Raw genomic sequence first — 19,085 nt, forward strand, 5'->3', positions numbered from 1 at the left:
ATTTTGTGTCAAGCTTGGCGATTCCCAAATGGAAATGATTCGCAAGATTCAACAGGCCTTCGGGGACGAAGCAATGAGCACCACTCAAATAAAGGAGTGGTACAAGGGCTTCAAAGATGGCCGCACATCAGTGGAAAGTGAAGCACGTTCTGGTAGGCCCTCAACATCCCGAAATGAGATTGTCATTGACTAATTGAGAACCCTGGTGATGCACACCTGTGCTTCATCAGGCTCCCTACTCTCCTGACATGGGTCTGTGTGACTTCTGGCTGTTCCCACAGCTGAAAATGCCTCTGAGAGGGACCGGATTTCAATCCAGAGAAGACATCATGCAGAATGCGACGGATCAGTTGCATGCCATCCCAAAAGAGGCGTTCCAGCGCTGCTTCAGACAGTGGCAGAACTATTGGGAGAAGTGTGTGGCAGCCCAAGGGGACTACTTTGAAGGAGATTAGTGTAAGTTTGTTGTATTTGGATACGAGTAGTTTTTTATGAACAAAGGTCGGATACTTTTTGAACACACCTCGTATAAGTCATGTAAGCTCAGAACTCTCTAGCAGTGTATTCAACACCCACATGTCCACCTCCCTAAACGCACTCTGCCTTCACACACTATCCCACTCTACTGGCACACATGCACTTGTAAGTGCAACACACACAAACACACAAACTCACTCACTCACACACTCACCCCTAAACATTAACATTTTCACAAAGTCATAGACTTAGCCCCACCACCCCTCCATCCTCACACAATTATGAATACACACAAATGCACAGGCATGCACACACACACACACACACACACACACACACACACACAAACTTACATTGTAATTTCTATGGAAGATCTACACCTCAAGTTGGGTCAACATTTGAACCCCCTCCCTTTCCCAAAAGTCTGGTAATAGTTACCTGTTCTCCCTCTCTCTGTCTCTCTCTCTCTCTCTGTCTGTCTGTCTGTCTCTCTCTCTCTCTCTCTCTCTCTCTCACACACACACACACACACACACACACACACACACACACACACACACACACACATATTCAATCTTATGATAATGTTATTATGAAGGAATAATGTCCATGCTGCTGCTTCGAGATATTTGTGGTCCTACAACAGTTCAAGCACAATGGCAATTATGGAACTTTATCACACCCTGGGTCCTGTACACAGGGAGAATTCAACATTTATATATCACTGACACCTGTTATGGATGCTTCTCAATGAGCTTTCATTCATTATGATCACTTTAAAGTCAAAGCATGTTGCGCTACGCTACTGGTCAGGCATCTGCTTAGCAGATGTGGTGTCGCACATTTGTCCGAACGCAGTGACACCTTGAGTAACTGAACTGAACTGAACTCAAGAGTAAAAGATTATCTGGCACAGTGATATAGTATGGAATTTCTGACTATGACATGCACACACAATTGTAATGTAAACATGTGCACAATTTAAGTGTTTCTACAGATATAAAGATACATATCTTTCTCTCATCAGTATCAGTTGGTGGATAGACTGTCTCTTTGTTTGTTTGGGTTTTTTTTTAATGATCAAACTGTCTATTGTTCTTTTTGTCATGTATTCCAGCCTTGTCTGTTTTACTTTACTATTTGCCTCAGTTTCCGTTTGCCTTATTTCCACAATGAAAGATACCCAGTTTCAGTTTCAGTAGCTCAAGGAGGCGTCACTGTATTCGGACAAATCCATATATGCTACACCACATCTGCCAAGCAGATGCCTGACCAGCAGCGTAACCCAACGCGCTTAGTCAGGCCTTGAGAAAGATACCCAGTCACATTGAACTCAGTTCTTTAGATTTCATGTGCTATAGTGATACGTACCTTTGCTATTCTGCAGATGGGGCAAATAATCTCGATACAGTTACCTGTGAGCAAGCTGAAGAGGTTGTTTTTTTTTAATATCTGTTTATGCTCAACAGTGTCAGCTTTCAGATGTGAAATATTGCTTTGTTTGTTTTTTATTTTATTTCTCTTGTTACTAGTTTTGCTTTATGAATGTTATGAACTGTGATATACAATGAGATAATGAATGCTGAACTTAAGTTTACATTTTTTTATGAATGCTGTTAACCTTCACTGCATGCCATGTGGTTTGTGTGCATCACCTCCACCACTGCCACCAACCCCCACCCCCAGAAAGTGATGCATATGGGTTCCATAGACCCACAACATGAAATAGTGGGTCACTTGTAAATTGACTCTACAGGGAATGGATCTGACAGATGTAGGAATATGTGGGTAGATAACAAATTATGGTGAAGGTTAGAAAGATATATGTGTGTTTATGCAGTTCATTTGTGTGTGTTGTTTGATTTATTTCTCTCTCTCTCTTATATATATATATATATATATATATATATATATATATATATATATATATATATATATATATATATAGTGTGTGTGAAAGTATGATTGCTTTTTCTATTTTTTCAGATAGCAATAATGATGTTTTGTGAGGATGATGTCGATATGGACTATTGTCTTCCTCAGCATGTTTTATTTGATGTTTGGTTTTTAAATTCTGTGATCAGAAAAATATCCTTGATGCACAACACCAGCACTGTATACCATTATAAAGTAATACTGTGATAGAACACGTATTAGAATGTCTGGGTACTGTCACCTGAAAATAAAATCTTTTATCTACAGGTTCTTATATTTTGAGCTGGCTTGGTGCTCTTCTTGCTTAATGCGTCGGATCTGTTGTTGTTTTTTTTTGTTGTTTTTTGTCTGACTTTTTTTTTTTTTTTTTTTTTTTTAAGAATTAAAAAGAAAGAAAGAAAAATATATATGTTTGTGTGTGTGTGTGTGTATGTATGCATGTATACATTATTACATGTACATATTATACATGTATGCATAATCATTTGGAATGTTTAAGTGTTCACTTGGAATTCATCTTTCTTTCTTTTCACCCAGAAATAACCATAAAGCACCAAATGATGAAAGGATGAGAAGAATGTTGCTGGTGACAATATAAGTGGTTTCATTCTTAAAAAAAAAAAAAAAAAAAAATCTTCAGAATCGAGTCAGTTGGGTTTTCCTCATAAGAATTGCAGTTTGTAAAGAAAATTCCAGTTGGAATACCTGGTTCGTGATGACAATAACAATTCTCCTGCCTGCATAGTCTACTCCAGTAAACTCTAGGCACCTCAGAGTCTTTTCGGCCAACTTAAACCAAGGGATGAAACTTTAAAGGTAGTGTGAAAGAAAATTGCTTGATTTGGAAGAAGACTGATATGCATGACTAACAGTAACTGAAAGAAGGGTGGGCTTTTGGAGTTTGTTTTGTTGTTGTTGTTTTTAGTAAATGAATAAATAATGTTACAAATAAGTAGATAGACAGGAGCCACCTTGCAGGAAGATAAAGCCACTCATTGCAGATCTTGTGGAAGGAAAATTTATATTTTCATGTCCTGTCACCGTCACCGTCACCGATCCCTCAGATTCCGCATCCTTTGGGGCGCCTTCGAAGCTTTGTCAACCACCTTTCTCCAGTCCTCGCGTCTCTCGGCCGCTCTCAGGGTGTCTCTCAGCTCCATGCCTGTCCACTCTCGAATGTTGTCCTCCCATCTCTTCCTTTGTCTGCCTCTTCTTCTTCCTCCCCTCACTGTGCCTTGTAAGATTGTTTTAGCAAGACCAGAGGAGCGTGTGACATGACCAAACCACTTCAGTTTTCGTTGTCTGGCGAGTGTTTGAAGGTCAGTATAGGGCCCGATTTCATTGCGGATGCATCTCTTGACTTCTTCATTCATGATGTGGTCTTTGTATGAGATGCCTAAGAGTCTTCGGAAGCACCTCATTTCTACAGCTCTTATTCTTCTCTCTAAGTCCGCTGTGAGGGTCCATGATTCACATGCATATAAGAAGATTGACATGACCAGAGAGCGCATAAGTCTGATTTTGGAACTGATGGCGATTTTTCTGTTTCTCCAGATGGGTTTGAGCTTGGTCATTGCGGCTGTGGTCTGGGCAATTCTTGACAGTATTTCTGGTTTTGATCCCTCGTCTGTCACGATAGATCCCAAATATTTGAATCTGTGAACATTTTCAAGTTTCTGGTCTTTGATTTTGATTTCTGATGTGAAGTTGCTGTTTGTCATCACTTTTGTTTTTTCCCCGCTGATTTCCATACCAAATTTTGTTGATTTTTCTTCTAAGCGGTTCACTAAGTCTGTTAGTTCTTGCTCGTGACCAGCTAATCCGTCAATATCATCAGCGAAGCGCAAGTTTGTGATTGTTCGCCCTCCAATGCTCACTGTTCCTTCATGTTCTTCTAGTGCTTCTTCCATGATTCTCTCAAGAAATAGATTAAAGAGAATAGGGGAGAGCAGGCAGCCCTGGCGCACACCAACCGTCCGAAACCAATCACCTATGTTGTTGTTGTGAAACACTGCACTTGTTGCATTCTCATAGAGGCTCTGTTGATTAGGTTGGCATTGATGTTGTAGAGGTTCATAGTTGCCCACAGTGCAGCGTGCCAAACTCTGTCGAATGCTTTCTTAAAATCGATAAAGACATGATAGAGGTCCTGTTGATGCTGGAGATATTTTTCCATTATGAGTCTTATGTTGAAGATCTGCTCTGTTGTACTGCGTCCAGGTCTGAATCCAGCTTGTTCTTCTGCGATGATTCTTTCAGCCTGTGGTTTGAGCCTGTTCGGTAAGGTCTTCAGCATCACTTTGCTTGGGTGACTGATGAGACTAATGGTGCGGTAGTTCTGGCATTGTTGGAGGTTGCCTTTTTTAGGAAGTGTTATTGTAAGGGATTGTGTCCACGCTGACCTGTGTCCTGTCACACATACTGGTAATTGTAGACATCTAGCATTAATTTTCACATTTGAATGTTCTCATATAAAGATTTTTAAAAAGGTAGGACAAGGGAGGTGTTATGTCGTGAGTTTGGTGAAACAGGGTAGCAGGAGGGTGGAATCGAAGACAAACTTCTGAAATAAATAGAAGTACAATTTAAGTTTTAGTTTCATGTTCCAGGAAGTGAAAGTGTGGGGACTGATCCAAACAAGTACTGTACCACATCTGAGTGTAAACTTTTTTTTCTTAAGCAGGTGACTGATCTTCACATCATATTGGGTTTGCAGAATGATTCATGTCCAAACCGCAGTGAGAAGTATGAGAGCATCTATTCCTATAGATTCTTCTTCAGAAGTGGATTCTGTTAAATGTAATCACTGCAATAGTAAAACTGATTTTGTCCAGCATTATTTGTGAGCATTCTTAATTTTCCTTAATAAGTCAAAACCGCTCAGCTTGGATGCCACAAAGAAATGAAAAGGTATACAGTCCTCCTTTTTCTTTTCCTTTTTAAAGCAAAAAGCACTATGGAGTTACACTTCAAAGTCACTGAAATGTTGATGAAGATGGTGAGAGCATCAGGACTGAAGTGCCCTCCACAGTGTATTTCTTCAGTTCACATCAGGTTGGAGAGTGTACCCTACTGAATTCTACAGCTTTATGGGCGTTTTTTTTGTCTGTACACAAAGAATGGTTAAGGTCCTATGGCCATAGGGGCAGTAATTCTATATTAGGTGTCTTGGGCTTGACATAAGAAAGCGGAGGCCAGTCCTCTCCTCCCGTCGCTTTTAATCTTCCCAAACTGAAGTCATATGCAACTCACACCTAGCAGGAATGAGGAAAAAAGGAGTAAAGTGCCTTTCCCAACGAAATGACGCCATGCTGAAACATGGTCTCCAACTCTGATCACTAGTGAACGCACGCACAACTTAATCAGAAATCCAACGCCTAACCAATTCTGCAACAGCACCTCCACATGTACTTTTTTTCAACTACCATGATCAGCCACAATTTTATGTCATTCAGCGATGTTTGCCTGTCCTCATAGCCAGCTGGGCAAATTCACAACTTCACGCTCCCAAACAACATTATCCATACATGGCCAATTCCAAAATGGATGAGCCCGTTCCATGTTTTTGACTTTTTCATGTATCTCTTGTGTCTTAAGTCTAATATCAGCATCTTACATGAACAGACTATAATAACAAATAAACGATCTTGTGTTTTGTTCTCATTGCATCTTAAGTATTGAATCTGTATTGATATAAATTTTATCATTATGAATCTTCTTTTTCTTTTTTTTTTTTCAATATTCACTTGAAAGAAAGAAAGAATAAAAGAAAGTCAAGATCAGCACACTGGCATATACAAATTTATTCATTTCATATAAACTGAAACAAACATCTCAAATTATGCATACAAAAAGTGACAAACCCACCGAACACAAGAAGAAAACAAATTATGCAACAATGTCTCAAAAATAATTCACTCCATACATCTTTCACGCTTACATTATGCAGAACTCAGAGATTGTGACCCGTTTACACAAATAACATTCATGACCATGTATTGTTGCGCATACAAGTTAAGAATCAACAGCCAAAAATCCTGTCATCATTTTCAATATTTACATGACTTCTGAAAACAATAATCACTTGGTTGTAACCTCAGAGTAATGGAGTTAAGAAAGCTGCAGCCAATATCAGATGAACTGTCTTCCTAGATGTGAAATATGAAGTAGTAGCAAAGAGTGGTATTAATCACAGAGGGTTAAAAAAAAAATTTTTTTTTTTAAAGAAAAGTTTCAAGATCCCAGAGCCTGTTGTGGCCTTCAGAGCAGTGAATTTCCATCAACTGTGTTAGGAGCTTGGCACTAGGAAGGCAGGGCCCAATCCTGTCCTTCAGCCATTTTCACCTTCTCCAGCCAAGGTCAGGTACTTGTTCACACTTGGGTGGTGGGAGGAAAATCAAAGTAAAATGCCTTTCACAAGGACACAATACCATACTAAAACTGGGCCTCGAACCTTGATCATTGGTGAACACAAGATCAGGAGTCCAACACCTATTCGATTTTGCCATGGTGCCTTCACAGCAGACAAATCACAATAATACTGATAGACAGGTGTCTGCTATGACACACTCAACAGATACAGAGACACATGAAATCCTCTTCTTGTGTTCGTGGGCTGCAACTCATGTTCATTCAAATGTACGAGGTGCTTTTAAAATACAACTGTTTCCACCCTGCCAAGGTAGCTGCCGCAGTTTATTTTTATGCAAGGAAGTTGAGGTATTTACGTTTCCATAACCCACCAAACAATGATATGATGCTTTATGGGATTATCAAAGTGTGTATCTGATTATCGGCATGCATATATACATACACACGAAGGGTGTTAAGGCACTAGCAGGTCTGCACATACATTGACCTGGGAGATTCAAAGTAGAAAAAATCTCCACCCTTAGCCCACTTGGCACCGTGATTGAGAACCAAACACAGGCCCATGCTCTAAATTTTGTGCCCATTTGCACATTAAATAATCCAATCTAATGCATTCTTCATTGCACACAGAATGACTGGTTATGTTTACATCACAGAAGGAGCAGTCAGACGTCAAATCATTCATCAACACTTGTGAGATTTACTGTGGAATTTCTGGAAATGATGAAAAAAAGAACCACCATTTAAAAAATGCATTAAAAAATACAGCAAAAAAGATTACCGCACACCCATTAAGCGACCCTTTTTAAAAAAATATTTAAAGTTTCATTCAAGAGAAAAGTGGTCAAAATGTGCTTACTGGGCAACAAGTTGGTTTCCATGGGTTACAGAATACTGCAAGTGCACTTTGTGTGTGCAACAACAAACATATCTGACATAAGATCAGGATGACTAGATTCAGCCAGGATGCATTGTTTTGCTTTGGTTTTTTTAGCATTGGAAACAGCATTAAAAAAAAAAAAAAAAACCAAGATGAAAAAAACAAAAAAACAAACTCTTTCCTTATATCTGATTACAATGCACAAAGTAAGCTTGCATTAACCCCTTGACTGATGAACCTTGGTGGGATCTGAACAGTAGGGCGTGACTCCAAAAGGCAGTTACTACTTTTTGTGCACGTATCAATGTAATCGATTCCACTGAATAAAAACAGTTAAGCAGCCCCAAGAGGAAAACGTCCAAACACTGAATGACAGTTGATATCCTCACCTGTAAAGCTCACATACTCAGTGAGGCGACAGCCTTTCACTGGCAAAATTACTTGTCAGCAGCAGTCAACTGGTTAATTTCAGGTTTTGACTTAATTCATACAAATATCTGCTAGTGAGATTGATTTCCACAACAGTGCACATGTACATGCATTATGGACCCTTTCATTCAGATCAAAACAAAAAAGTGTCAGAGTTTTGGGGGAGTATAGGGGGATAGTTTGGACAGGGACATACATGCATGTGCTTTAGCAATGAAGCCTTCTTGGGTAGTTACTGTGCGCAAGTTTTAAAACAAAAATACTCACTGCTGGTTTTGTTGGAAAGGGTTAAAAAAAATTGATGAAGCATATAATTTTTCTAATAATACAATGTCACTCATATTCTTCAGCAAACAGCAACATTTGTTTGTTTTTTTCCTCAGATCGTCTTCTCATTTAATAGATGAATGAACACAATGCAGTGTTCCTAAATAAACTGAAAAACGTTTGCATTTGGTTATGAAAATATATTTGTTGATACAAAAACAACTGGTTCAGGGCATTTTCTTTCATGAAGTCTTGATGGATTTAATATCAACATCTCTTCACATAATCAACACTATCTGCATTCTTGAAATCACATTATTAACACAGGTACACATTTGCACAAACACACATTTTAAATCTATGAAGTTTTAACTGAAATTTTAATGCAACTGCATAAAGCTAAGTGCATCAACATACGCATGCATTCACACATAAGTACATGCAATTATTTCAGTTATTGTGCCCCTCCCTCCCCCTAAATCTTTCCACACACATACACGTTATCTCTCTCTTCTGAAGTCCCTCATCTCATCTTTCACTCTTGCTCTCTTTACGCATCTTTTTAAGCACCATGGACTTCTCTTGCGTCTGCAATAGCAGTTGAACACAAACTTCTTCATAAGCTATTGCTCACAACAGTAATAAGGATAATATCAAGAATAATAATAAAAGGCACACAAAAGAAAATGATGTAGGTAACAATATGATAACATAAGTGGAGAGAAGGGAGAACTGATGCTGTCCTAGTGCACATTCTCTTAAGATTAATTACACAATAATGATAATAATAATGGACATTTATATAGCGCATTTCTCCAGAAACACTGCTCAAAGCACTTTACATTGCATTCCCCACCCTGCCTCCCCATCAACACTCTCCTCCACCACCCCAACACACTCACACATACTAAAAGAAATTTGTTTTGTTTCTTCTCTTAGGACATCATGTCATCTGATCACAAAAAAAGGGAATGTTTACAGACATTTTTGTTTTTTATCTAAATACGTATTTTTTTCTTTTTCATAAATGCAAAAAATGAAATACACCAATCTTCTGCTAGCACAACAGCCAACTTATTACAGCATTGGACTTTCAATCTGAGGGTCCAGGGTTCCATCCCAGGACTGGTGCCTGGCTTATAAAGGGTGGGGATTTGTCCTATCTCCTAGAGCAACATAATATGTGTCTACCTGTCAGCTCCTTTACCCACTTCAGGTGAACACAACAGTCACCTACAACTGACTGTCACCTGCTTTAGCACAAATTCTTCTCCGCTTTTTCAACCTAAAATCATCTTCGGTTTGCACTGTTGTCACTACAAACATCATGATCCTGTGCACACTCAATCAAAACATGCTCCACTGAAGTGCTCTGATGGCAGTAAAGAGTCTCCTCATGTCTTTTGGTAATCAAGTTCCATAAGATCTGGACAATAAGCCGCCGCTTTTCCCCTCAACTATGAACCATGCGACTAAAATAAAGTGGCTTGTTTTTCTGATGTTGCGGGTTTTCCCCGATGACACGTTCAGGTCAAATCAAGTGTTGATGTCAGTCTCTAGTCTATTCACATTAGGTTTCAAAACTGGTTTTGACTCTTCGTGAATTCAAAACTCACAATAAAAGTGTGCTAGTGTTAACTGTTCACATTCCCCCCCCCCCCCCACCCCCTGAAATTTACACATGGCCCTTTTGCACAAGAAACATTCAGTTGATCGCCCTTGCTCAGACAACTTGCATCATGCTGAAAACATGACGCAATGCTTATGATGAATGCTTTCAAACTGAAAGTGATTGAACTGACCATTGAAAAGGAAAACTAAGCTGCTGCCCATGAATCTGGTGTAACAACTGCAGCTTATAAACCAACTGCAGTTTTTATGTGTGAATAAATTCCCAATTTTATCAAATTTAGGGGAGTCTGCTTATATTATGATGTGTTCAACAGCCTGGTTTTTACAGTACTATCATCAGTGTTAGCGGATAGCTGCCTTCACTGGGACCAGGGTTGCCATTGATGTGACCATACAAAATTCCATACTCTTCTCCACAACTTTTCCAGACCAGACTGAACATTTCCATACCAAACACTAAGTCACACAAATTATAAAAAAAGATTGTCTGCAACACTGCTGGTAAAAATAGATCACCAGATATCCCAGTATTTATGTTCAGTTTTCATAACTGTTTATTTTTTGTTATTGTTTATTTGTTGCCACATTTCTTTTTTTCCTTTTTCTTTTTTTAATATATAAATCTCCTAGTTAAATGGTACTGGTCAAGGGTGTTATTAAAATTCTAGCCCTAGAAATGGTTCTCATTTTTCCAGGACTTTTCTGGACTTCCTTGACTCTGTACGAACCCTGCTGGGACTGAGAGCACTCATTCAGGGGAGGCCATGCAGGAAAATGCAGGATGAACAGTGTGAGGGTAATGACACTGATGTGCTAGCAGAATACAAGGTAGCAAAAAAAAAAAAAAAAGTTACTAAAATACACATTAAGAATCCATGTGTATGCAAGAGGAATGCCCTAAAAATGTGCTTCCCACTCAACCTGTTTCCCCACTGGTGTGCAATAAAACATCTTTAAAGAAAAGATGTTTCCTAACTCTGACAAACATAAGAAAGAAAAATAAATCTGTATAAAGTTATTTAATACTCACTCTTCTCTTGTGTGTGTGTGTGTGTGTGTGTGTGTGTGTGAGAATGTGAGTGTGTGTGTGTGTGTGTGTGTGTGTGTGTGTGTGTGTGTGTGTGTGTGTCATTTTGCACTACATCTGGAAAAAAAAAAGATTAATATGCAAGGTCAGTCATAAATGAATAACGCATTTTTCTTAGTATGGCACAACTTTCTTTCCAATCAAAGAAAAATGTTACTTAATGTTCTGAGCATTTGTCACATGACCATGACACATACCACACCATATGCACAAGCCATGACACAGGCCATAAGTCCAGTGGGGTAGGTGGGGAGTGGGGTCAAGAACCAAACAAAACATCACAGGGCACTCGTGTCTTCAGCTGTTGTTTAATGACGCCAAAGTCTGTTCACTGAGCAGAATTTTCCTGTCTGGCTTGACCTCTTTCGCACCCATGAAAACACCACCGTTGCCACGTATTCTGTTCATGGCGTGCCTGTGCCTGGACTCGTACAGGTATTTCTGAAAGAGATGTTCATTGTTTTGAGATTATTTCCCTTCACTCCTTGAAGGGAATGCAATGCAAAACAAATACCAGAATACAGTAAAATCCTTGACGGAATATGCAGATATAACCTATTTAAAACATAAAGTAAGAAAGGATTCTGCTAAGTGCACATTACCCAAAGTTGTGTTTTTCATGAAAAACACAAAAAATGTTATCAAACACATTTACAGACAGTGTCCTTGAATGTCATGACACAAAAGCAACCATTGCCAGTAGAAAAGTCAGAAATCCAGTTATAGTTTCAGTTTCAGTAGCTCAAGGAGGCGTCACTGCGTTCGGACAAATCCATATACACTACACCACATCTGCCAAGCAGATGCCTGACCAGCAGCGTAACCCAACGCACTTAGTGAGGCCTTAAAAAAAAAAAATCATAATGAAATTTTGGTGACAGTATCAGGTTTAGTGGCTCAGTAAAAGTGTTGAGTGCCATAGAGCTTTCTATTCAATGCTTAGCCTGCTTCAGACAATTAAAACAAAATTTTCTTTAGGCTCACTTAAATGTTCACCAACAGATGAATATGTCTTGTAAAACAAATAACTTTCAAGCATGTGGGAAACATGTGGTAGTCTGTAGAACCTGGAGTTCTGATACAGACAATGCAGACATCTTTCACCCCTTTATTCAGGATATCCAGCAGTTTTCCTTTATCCAGTTCTAAAGATAATTATCCAAGGAAAAAATGTACACGTAAAAGTTATGTAACTGACCTTTCGCTCCTTTGGAATTCTGCCTGCAGATTCCAATTTGGCCCTGGCCTGCCTTCGCTTGAGAATCCTGTGGTACTGCTTGGCGTTCACATACAGCGGCTCATCCTGGCCCTCTGAACTAGTCTGTCAGACAGTTTTGACAGAGATGGATTCAGTGAGTCAATATCATAATGCTGTAAACATCTTGAATCATAGACATGACCAACGTGGTTATATGATCACTATTTACAGGATCTTGAAAAGAAAAAAAAGTATAAGTGCTATGAGCAAAGTTCTGCATCATTTGTCCCCCAACCCTTTAACTGACTTCTTTCTTTATATCAGCCTGTCTGCTCTCTGATTCTTTAGTTCACCAACCCTAAATATCAAGTACTGGCAGACTTTCTTAGATTTGCTTGTTTGGTTGCTGGCATTCAGCAAAAGGAAAACCTAAAACTCATTTGGAAATTCTTTAATGTAAAACATTTAGTAAATTGATAAGACAGTTTGATTTTGTTAAGCACTTTACCAGGTCTATATAACTTGTTAGCCAAACCCATGTTTGAAACTGATCTCTAGCACTCACCAAAGGAAGTGGCTGACTCCCAGAATTCTGTGAAGGCAGGTTGATAACCTGAATACCTGAAAAAACAAAAAAAACAGAAGTCCAAATTTTTCTTCCCTTTAGTTTAAAACAACAAGAACAAACCAATCTGAGGCATTATTGTTTTCTTTCCAACAGTGAATTTTGCCTGATGCCAGAAACTGAGGAAAAACTTTTAATAGATCTTAACCTGTGAGACAGAAACTCTTCACTGTACTCTGTTGTTGCTGTTGTTTTTGTTGTTGATGTTGATGTTTTTTCAACATCATTATCTCCTTGATGGCCAGATGCTTCTCACCTCTGAGTCTGCATACAGAAAAACAAACAAGAACCACCACCTGCCTTTCCCCTCCATCCGTCATTGGACGGATGTGAGGCATAACGTATGTCTTGGTTTGATCTCTATGTTCATATGTGTCCAATATTAAAAGAACACTCTCTGTACATTACCTCAGAATGAATATGTATTAATGAGGCATAGAATCACTAATACACTATACATTACCCCAGAATGAATATATATCAATGAAGTACAGAATCACTAACAGGCTGATTTCTTATCATGCTATGATAAAATTATAAACCCAAAGATGGAGAAAAAAATGTTTAAAGGAACAGATTTCCCACCTTGAGGAAGCTGCACAGGCTTGTTGTTGATATCCACCAGCACAAAGGACGGCTGTCCATTGACGTTCACCTGATTCAAGAACAGCATCTGGGGCACAGTGGACGGGTTGATGCTGCTGGCCGCCACACCACTGCTGTCCGTGCTGGTGGTGGCCTGAGTCACTGGAGACACCTGCTGAATCATGGCACCGGCCTGGTTCTGAGCACTGCTGCCCACACCACTGGCAACCACGGGGGCTGCTGCTGCCTGATCACAGAAGTACATAGTTCTTGGAGTCAACGACTCAGCACTTAAAATTTTTTTTTTAATTTTCAATAATAATAACAATAATAATAATATTTTATTTTTATATAGCCCTATAATACAAGCATAAGCAAGTTCTAAGAGCTTTACAATCCAGTACCTAAAGTGAAACAAGAAACCATGTAAAAGAAACATAAAACAGAATCGTTAATATTATAAAAACGCAATGCATAAAACTCACAAAGTAACATACTCTCAATACTACAACTGTTACACTCCAACACTCACACAAACACGCACACACACACATACACACACACACACGATTAAACGGCTGAGATAACAGCAATTTTCACTTAAAAATACATACATGTAAAAAGGAGCATAACTGTAATCTGCATGCCACTTATTTACTTTTTAACCCCTTGGCTGCCTATATGACAAGATAACTCATCGCAAACATGTACGCTTCGCTGCCACAATGATGAGATAACTCGTCATCGAAATATTCTGACTTTTCTCTGCTTTGCATTCAGCTTGTTGACAAAAATACTGGTAGCTTTAGCTTGGGGAATCTTTCTAGATTCTATTCATAGTTAGAAAACACCATCTACGTCATGAGGCAGTCCTTTATTTGAACGTTCTGGTTGGGTTTCCGTAGCAGTGTTTGCCTGGCTCCTTTCCTCGCTCACTCAACAAAATGTTGGACTGACGCCGTGCTCAAGACATGTGATCGTGGGGAACTAAATCAACCAAGATTGCTTTCTTTAGCTGATGCTCAGAAAGAATTGAAGCATAAATTTGAAGGAGAAGATAGTGATGAACATTTATAGGACGATTTGATAGAAAATAAAGGGAGCAATCAAGAGAGTGGCCAAAATACGACTACCAGTGAGTGACGCCGCCTTTACAGCTGTAGCAGTTGACAGAAAGTGACCGGATTATTAGCAGGACACAGTGTGAGCGATTTTCTTGGCACTCAGCCAACGCGGTCTGATGAGAACTGGACAAAGTGATGGTGTGAGAGGGGTGAAGAGGAGGGGGGTGGAGGCTGAGGGGGCGTGGCCTCACAACCATATTATCACTTGGAGAAGTCACAATGCATTGTGTATCTATCTCTTCTTTTTTTTCCTTCTTTTTTAAAAATAATTTTTATTGTGGTTGTTCTAGTATGATTTTGTGTGTGCAGATATCCATTTGTACAGAAAATATATTTCAATGCAAATTACCTGACTAATGTTTGTAATGAACAAGTTGAAAATTTGACAAAAAACAAAGCACTGATTTCAAAACAGCGTGTCACTAAAAATATATAAAATGGGAAAACATCATGTGTTTTGTATTCTTTATTCATTTACTTTTCAGAAAATATATACTTTTATGGATCTTTCTCCAAAGAGCACAGAATTTTTTAAAAATTTATACCTGTTTTTGTGGAAAAAACCCTGGCAAATAGATTTCACTTAAATCTTATTTTCCTGGCAGCGAAAGGATTAACCTGTTCAATAGCAGAGTTTCAGGATAACTTGCAGAACTAATGGCTTTTATGCTTTTATTCAGTTATTCATGACATGAAGTATTTATAATCATATTTTATTCTTAGACCCACGCGATTAAAACCTTCATCTTCATGCACCAATGACAATCAAACATAAAAAATATAATATGTGAAAGTATATATATCCCTTTAATAAAGTGCAATTTTGGGTCTAAGTGCTTTCTGGATGATCTACACATACATGTACTCAATGTATATCTACACTGACAACCAATGTATCATCTGAGCTGAAAATACAGAGCTTTATCTTGACAGTCTTGGAAACGGCAGCCAACTCCACAACAGTTGACATCATCTTTGTTTCAGTGTTACCATCAGAAATATGGACTGTGTTCTTGTAAAAAACAAAAAACAAAATAGCAGTCAACTCCGCAACAATTGGCATCATCTTTGTTTCAGTGTTACCATCAGAAATACAGTGTTCTTGTTTGAAAAAAACAAAACCAAACAAAGTGTTGCAGACCCACCTGTACAAGATCAGGCTGAAGCTGTGCCATCTGTCCATCAGGTGTGACAAACTGGATGCTCTGCACACCTGCCCCACTGTCCTCGGACGGATTGCTGACGGTCACTGTCAGAGGCTGCTGACTCTCCGGGTCAAACACCATGATCTGACCCCCATCAGCTATCTCAGTCTGAAACCAAGTCATAGGTTTCATGGGAAACTGGCAACAAAAGGTTTGGAAATAAAGGCCATATATATAATATACTACACCACATCTGTTGGGCAGATGCCTGACCAGCAGCACAACCAGTTGCGCTGGTCAGATCTTGAGTGCATGCATATTGTATATATATGTTATACTATAATGTGCTGGCAGTGTCACCCACACCACTCACACTCTGTCCCCTTTCCATCCCCATCCCTTCATCCCCACCACCCCCAAATTTCTTATCTCCCTGCTCACTCCATCCGAAGTCCCGTCTTTGAGGTCGCGCCGACACACTGCCACCCTCCCTCTTTCCACCCTCCCTCATCACCACTCTTTAGTCAGCTGTCTTTGTTCAGTGAGTCTACTGTCACCGGACCCAGCTGTGGAACCACATGTGGTTATGTGATGCCACAGTCGCAATGCGGAAATAGATGTTGGTATGTCCGAAACATGCTAATGTCGGAACATTCCAGTAAAGTGGTCTGTCTTTCAAGGCGTCCCCCACCTCCCCTTCACACACACACAGCTGGGATAGATGGCAGCAGTTTGGATGTGGGCTAGCGAAAATTTATGCTAAATCCATCAATGACCAGGCCGGCATGATGCTCTGATGTTGTATCTTCCTCAACCCCCACCACACCCCTTACATTGTGGCGTTAAATGTTTAACTTGTCATCAGTGTGTATACACAAGCAGGTTTTGAAATGAGCTAATCAGATAAAACTGTTGAATTGGACGAATCGGGATGAATCTGTCAGTCGTTCACTTAGTGTCACTAGGACAAGCCAAGATTGGTTACTTTTGTTCAACCAATCAGGGAGTGAGTGTTGTAGCTTGCAATTAGTATGCACATTATATTGTGGGAAGGGGTAAAACCAGTAAGCATAGCAGATTCTTAGCTGTCTCTCAGAATTGGAACCCAGCACAGGTTAACTGAAGGAAAGACGCAAGGAAATCCTTGTTGACTGACCCTTGGGCTGTGATTAACTACTTGTAATTGTTTTATGCTTTGATAACAATTTAGTTGTGTTGGGAAACCATGTTTGTGTCAGTGCTTTCAAATTTCACACTTGTGCCTTTCAGAATGGGGATGTGCCCATTGTGGAGGGCTGAAGGTGGGATTATCGTTATCATTGCTTCTACTGGTTACAGTCTAGCCAATCATATCAGGTCTGAAAACACACAAGTTTTGATCCTGTAAAACTTGAACTCGAGGTGTAACATGTCTGTGTGAGTGTGGTTGTGCATAACTGAAACCTGACTGAATCAGTGAATGACCCAGGAAACAACTCATGGGCACCCAAAGGCAGCTCTCACTTCTCAGCTCTCTCTTAGTTGACAGCCAGTTTCAAAGTGCAGATGACTCCATCCTTGTAATGTGCTAAAGACTAAAAGAGCTTGGAACCTGACTGAGGATCATGATAGGCACTAAATCTAAGTATACTACTATACATATATTTGTCACCATCAATTCCCCCACCCTTCCACAAAAACACTGGGAAAAAAGATTAGGCTCAAGTACAGTTCCATTCATGCACAAATCTATGACATACCTCTGACATTGAACACAGGCATTCCATTATTTTTTCACCATAGCATTTTTTTTAAGTAACCTGAACACAATTATACAATATTTACAGAATTACATAATGACACTAACAGGCATACAAAACTAAAAAAAAATAATAATAAAAATGCCAGAAAACACATGTTTTAACTCGTGTGAAAAATACAATAGAAAGAATGCCGAATTCTGATGTCCAGAGAAAGACAATACCTAATTATATGCCTTTCTAGAAAAATGAATACACAGGATGGCAGAATATGCAAGGCTTTCTAGGGAAAAAAAGAGAAATGTATTGGAGAGTGGACTAGCAAGGCAGAAAAAAACAAACAAGACATTAATGTTTTCAAGAAAAAAAATATGTATGTACCCGTGTGTGACTGTACTAGCAAGGCAGTAAATAAGATAAGGAACCTGGGGGAAAAAAAGAAATGAAAAAACAACAGCAAAAATTGATTTAATGAGTGACTGAAAACAGTAAATTTCTTGCACTGAACTTCCATGAAGGGGTACATGTGATATGTATCATAAGTGAACTGAAAGAAAGTTCTCTCACTTCAACTGAAACTAAAGTTGAAGTTGCTGTTTTACTACACAGTGGCGGCCTACCAAAAGTATGGATTTTCTACGACCACCCTCTTAAATGCAGTGTCTCGAATAATCGGTCTGGTTATGTCTTTTCTTTTTTTTTCTTTTTGTTCATCATGTACATTTTCCGCGGCGTTTCAAGGTGGTTGATTTTTTTTTCCAATAACTTCGACGACACGACGTCGGTTTCGGTTGTGGACTGTGCTGAGATCACTGACTGGGGTTTTCATCATGGCTGACTGAGACAAAAATGTGAACAATATACCAGAGCTGAATAACACTGATAAACAGTGCAAAACAAAACACAGACGAAGCGAAACGGGCTTCAGTGCATCAAACTCCTAAAAGCGAAATAACAACAACATGGAAGACCAATGACGTTCTTCAGTACTTCTAACCGGCTTTCTGAACCAACGGAATCTGTTGAATGAAAGAACCAACCAGAAACAGAGGTTTCTGATCTTGGCAAATCCATTGGGTGGCATCAAAAAAGCTTGAACCAGATCAAATGTTGCACGACTCCTTCATTCTTCGAAGTAACAGAATCTGTACGAAAGCAATTTACCTTAAAAATTCGCTCCATTTTCATCGAACGTCTTCCTTCACGATACCTTTGTCGATCACAATGAACGGGAAACGGAAATATGGCGAACGGTCCTTATGACATCATCACGGGACAATGCATTTGATGCCTAAAATAATACTTCGTGTTTTAACGATCTGTATGTTCGAACAAAAATGACAGCATTGCTGTAAGATATCACACAAAGAATACGTTTAATGACAGCGTATTTTTGTTTAAAAAAAAACCAAAAAAACCCGGAAACAAGTGTATGGGCTATACGGACAGCAGGTTTGCAAGTGTGTGTGTGTGTCACGGACTTTAATTAGAACTCTCTCTCTCTCTCTCTCTCTCTCTCTATATATATATACATATATATATATATATATATATATACATATAAGACCGTGGTGTGTGTGTGTGTGTGTGC

At 39.2% G+C, this 19,085-nt stretch overlaps 1 protein-coding gene across 1 annotated transcript; it reads right to left on the reverse strand.

Moving 5' to 3' along the window:
- Positions 1 to 6,233: 6,233 nt before the first annotated feature.
- Positions 6,234 to 18,718, reverse strand: LOC143276203 (uncharacterized). The gene is made up of 6 exons (XM_076580659.1): positions 18,659 to 18,718; positions 15,756 to 15,923; positions 13,487 to 13,733; positions 12,842 to 12,897; positions 12,277 to 12,399; positions 6,234 to 11,519 (listed from the first exon to the last, which is right to left on the reverse strand). Exons 1-6 carry the CDS (start codon positions 18,680 to 18,682, stop codon positions 11,376 to 11,378), a joined length of 762 nt encoding a protein of 253 aa, XP_076436774.1. The 5' UTR covers positions 18,683 to 18,718; the 3' UTR covers positions 6,234 to 11,375.
- Between the last annotated feature and the right edge of the window lie 367 nt (positions 18,719 to 19,085).

The sequence above is a fragment of the Babylonia areolata genome, chromosome 2 (assembly GCF_041734735.1).
Source record: "Babylonia areolata isolate BAREFJ2019XMU chromosome 2, ASM4173473v1, whole genome shotgun sequence".
Lineage (NCBI taxonomy): Eukaryota > Metazoa > Mollusca > Gastropoda > Neogastropoda > Buccinidae > Babylonia > Babylonia areolata.

Coding starts and splice junctions, on each gene's coding strand:
- LOC143276203 (XM_076580659.1), bottom strand. CDS start 18,682: ATGAAAATGGAGCGAATTTTTAAG. Junction 12,898..13,486: donor GCCTGTGCAGCTTCCTCAAG/GTGGGAAATCTG, acceptor TTGTTTTTTCAG/GTATTCAGGTTATCAACCTG. Junction 12,400..12,841: donor GGAGTCAGCCACTTCCTTTG/GTGAGTGCTAGA, acceptor ACTGTCTGACAG/ACTAGTTCAGAGGGCCAGGA.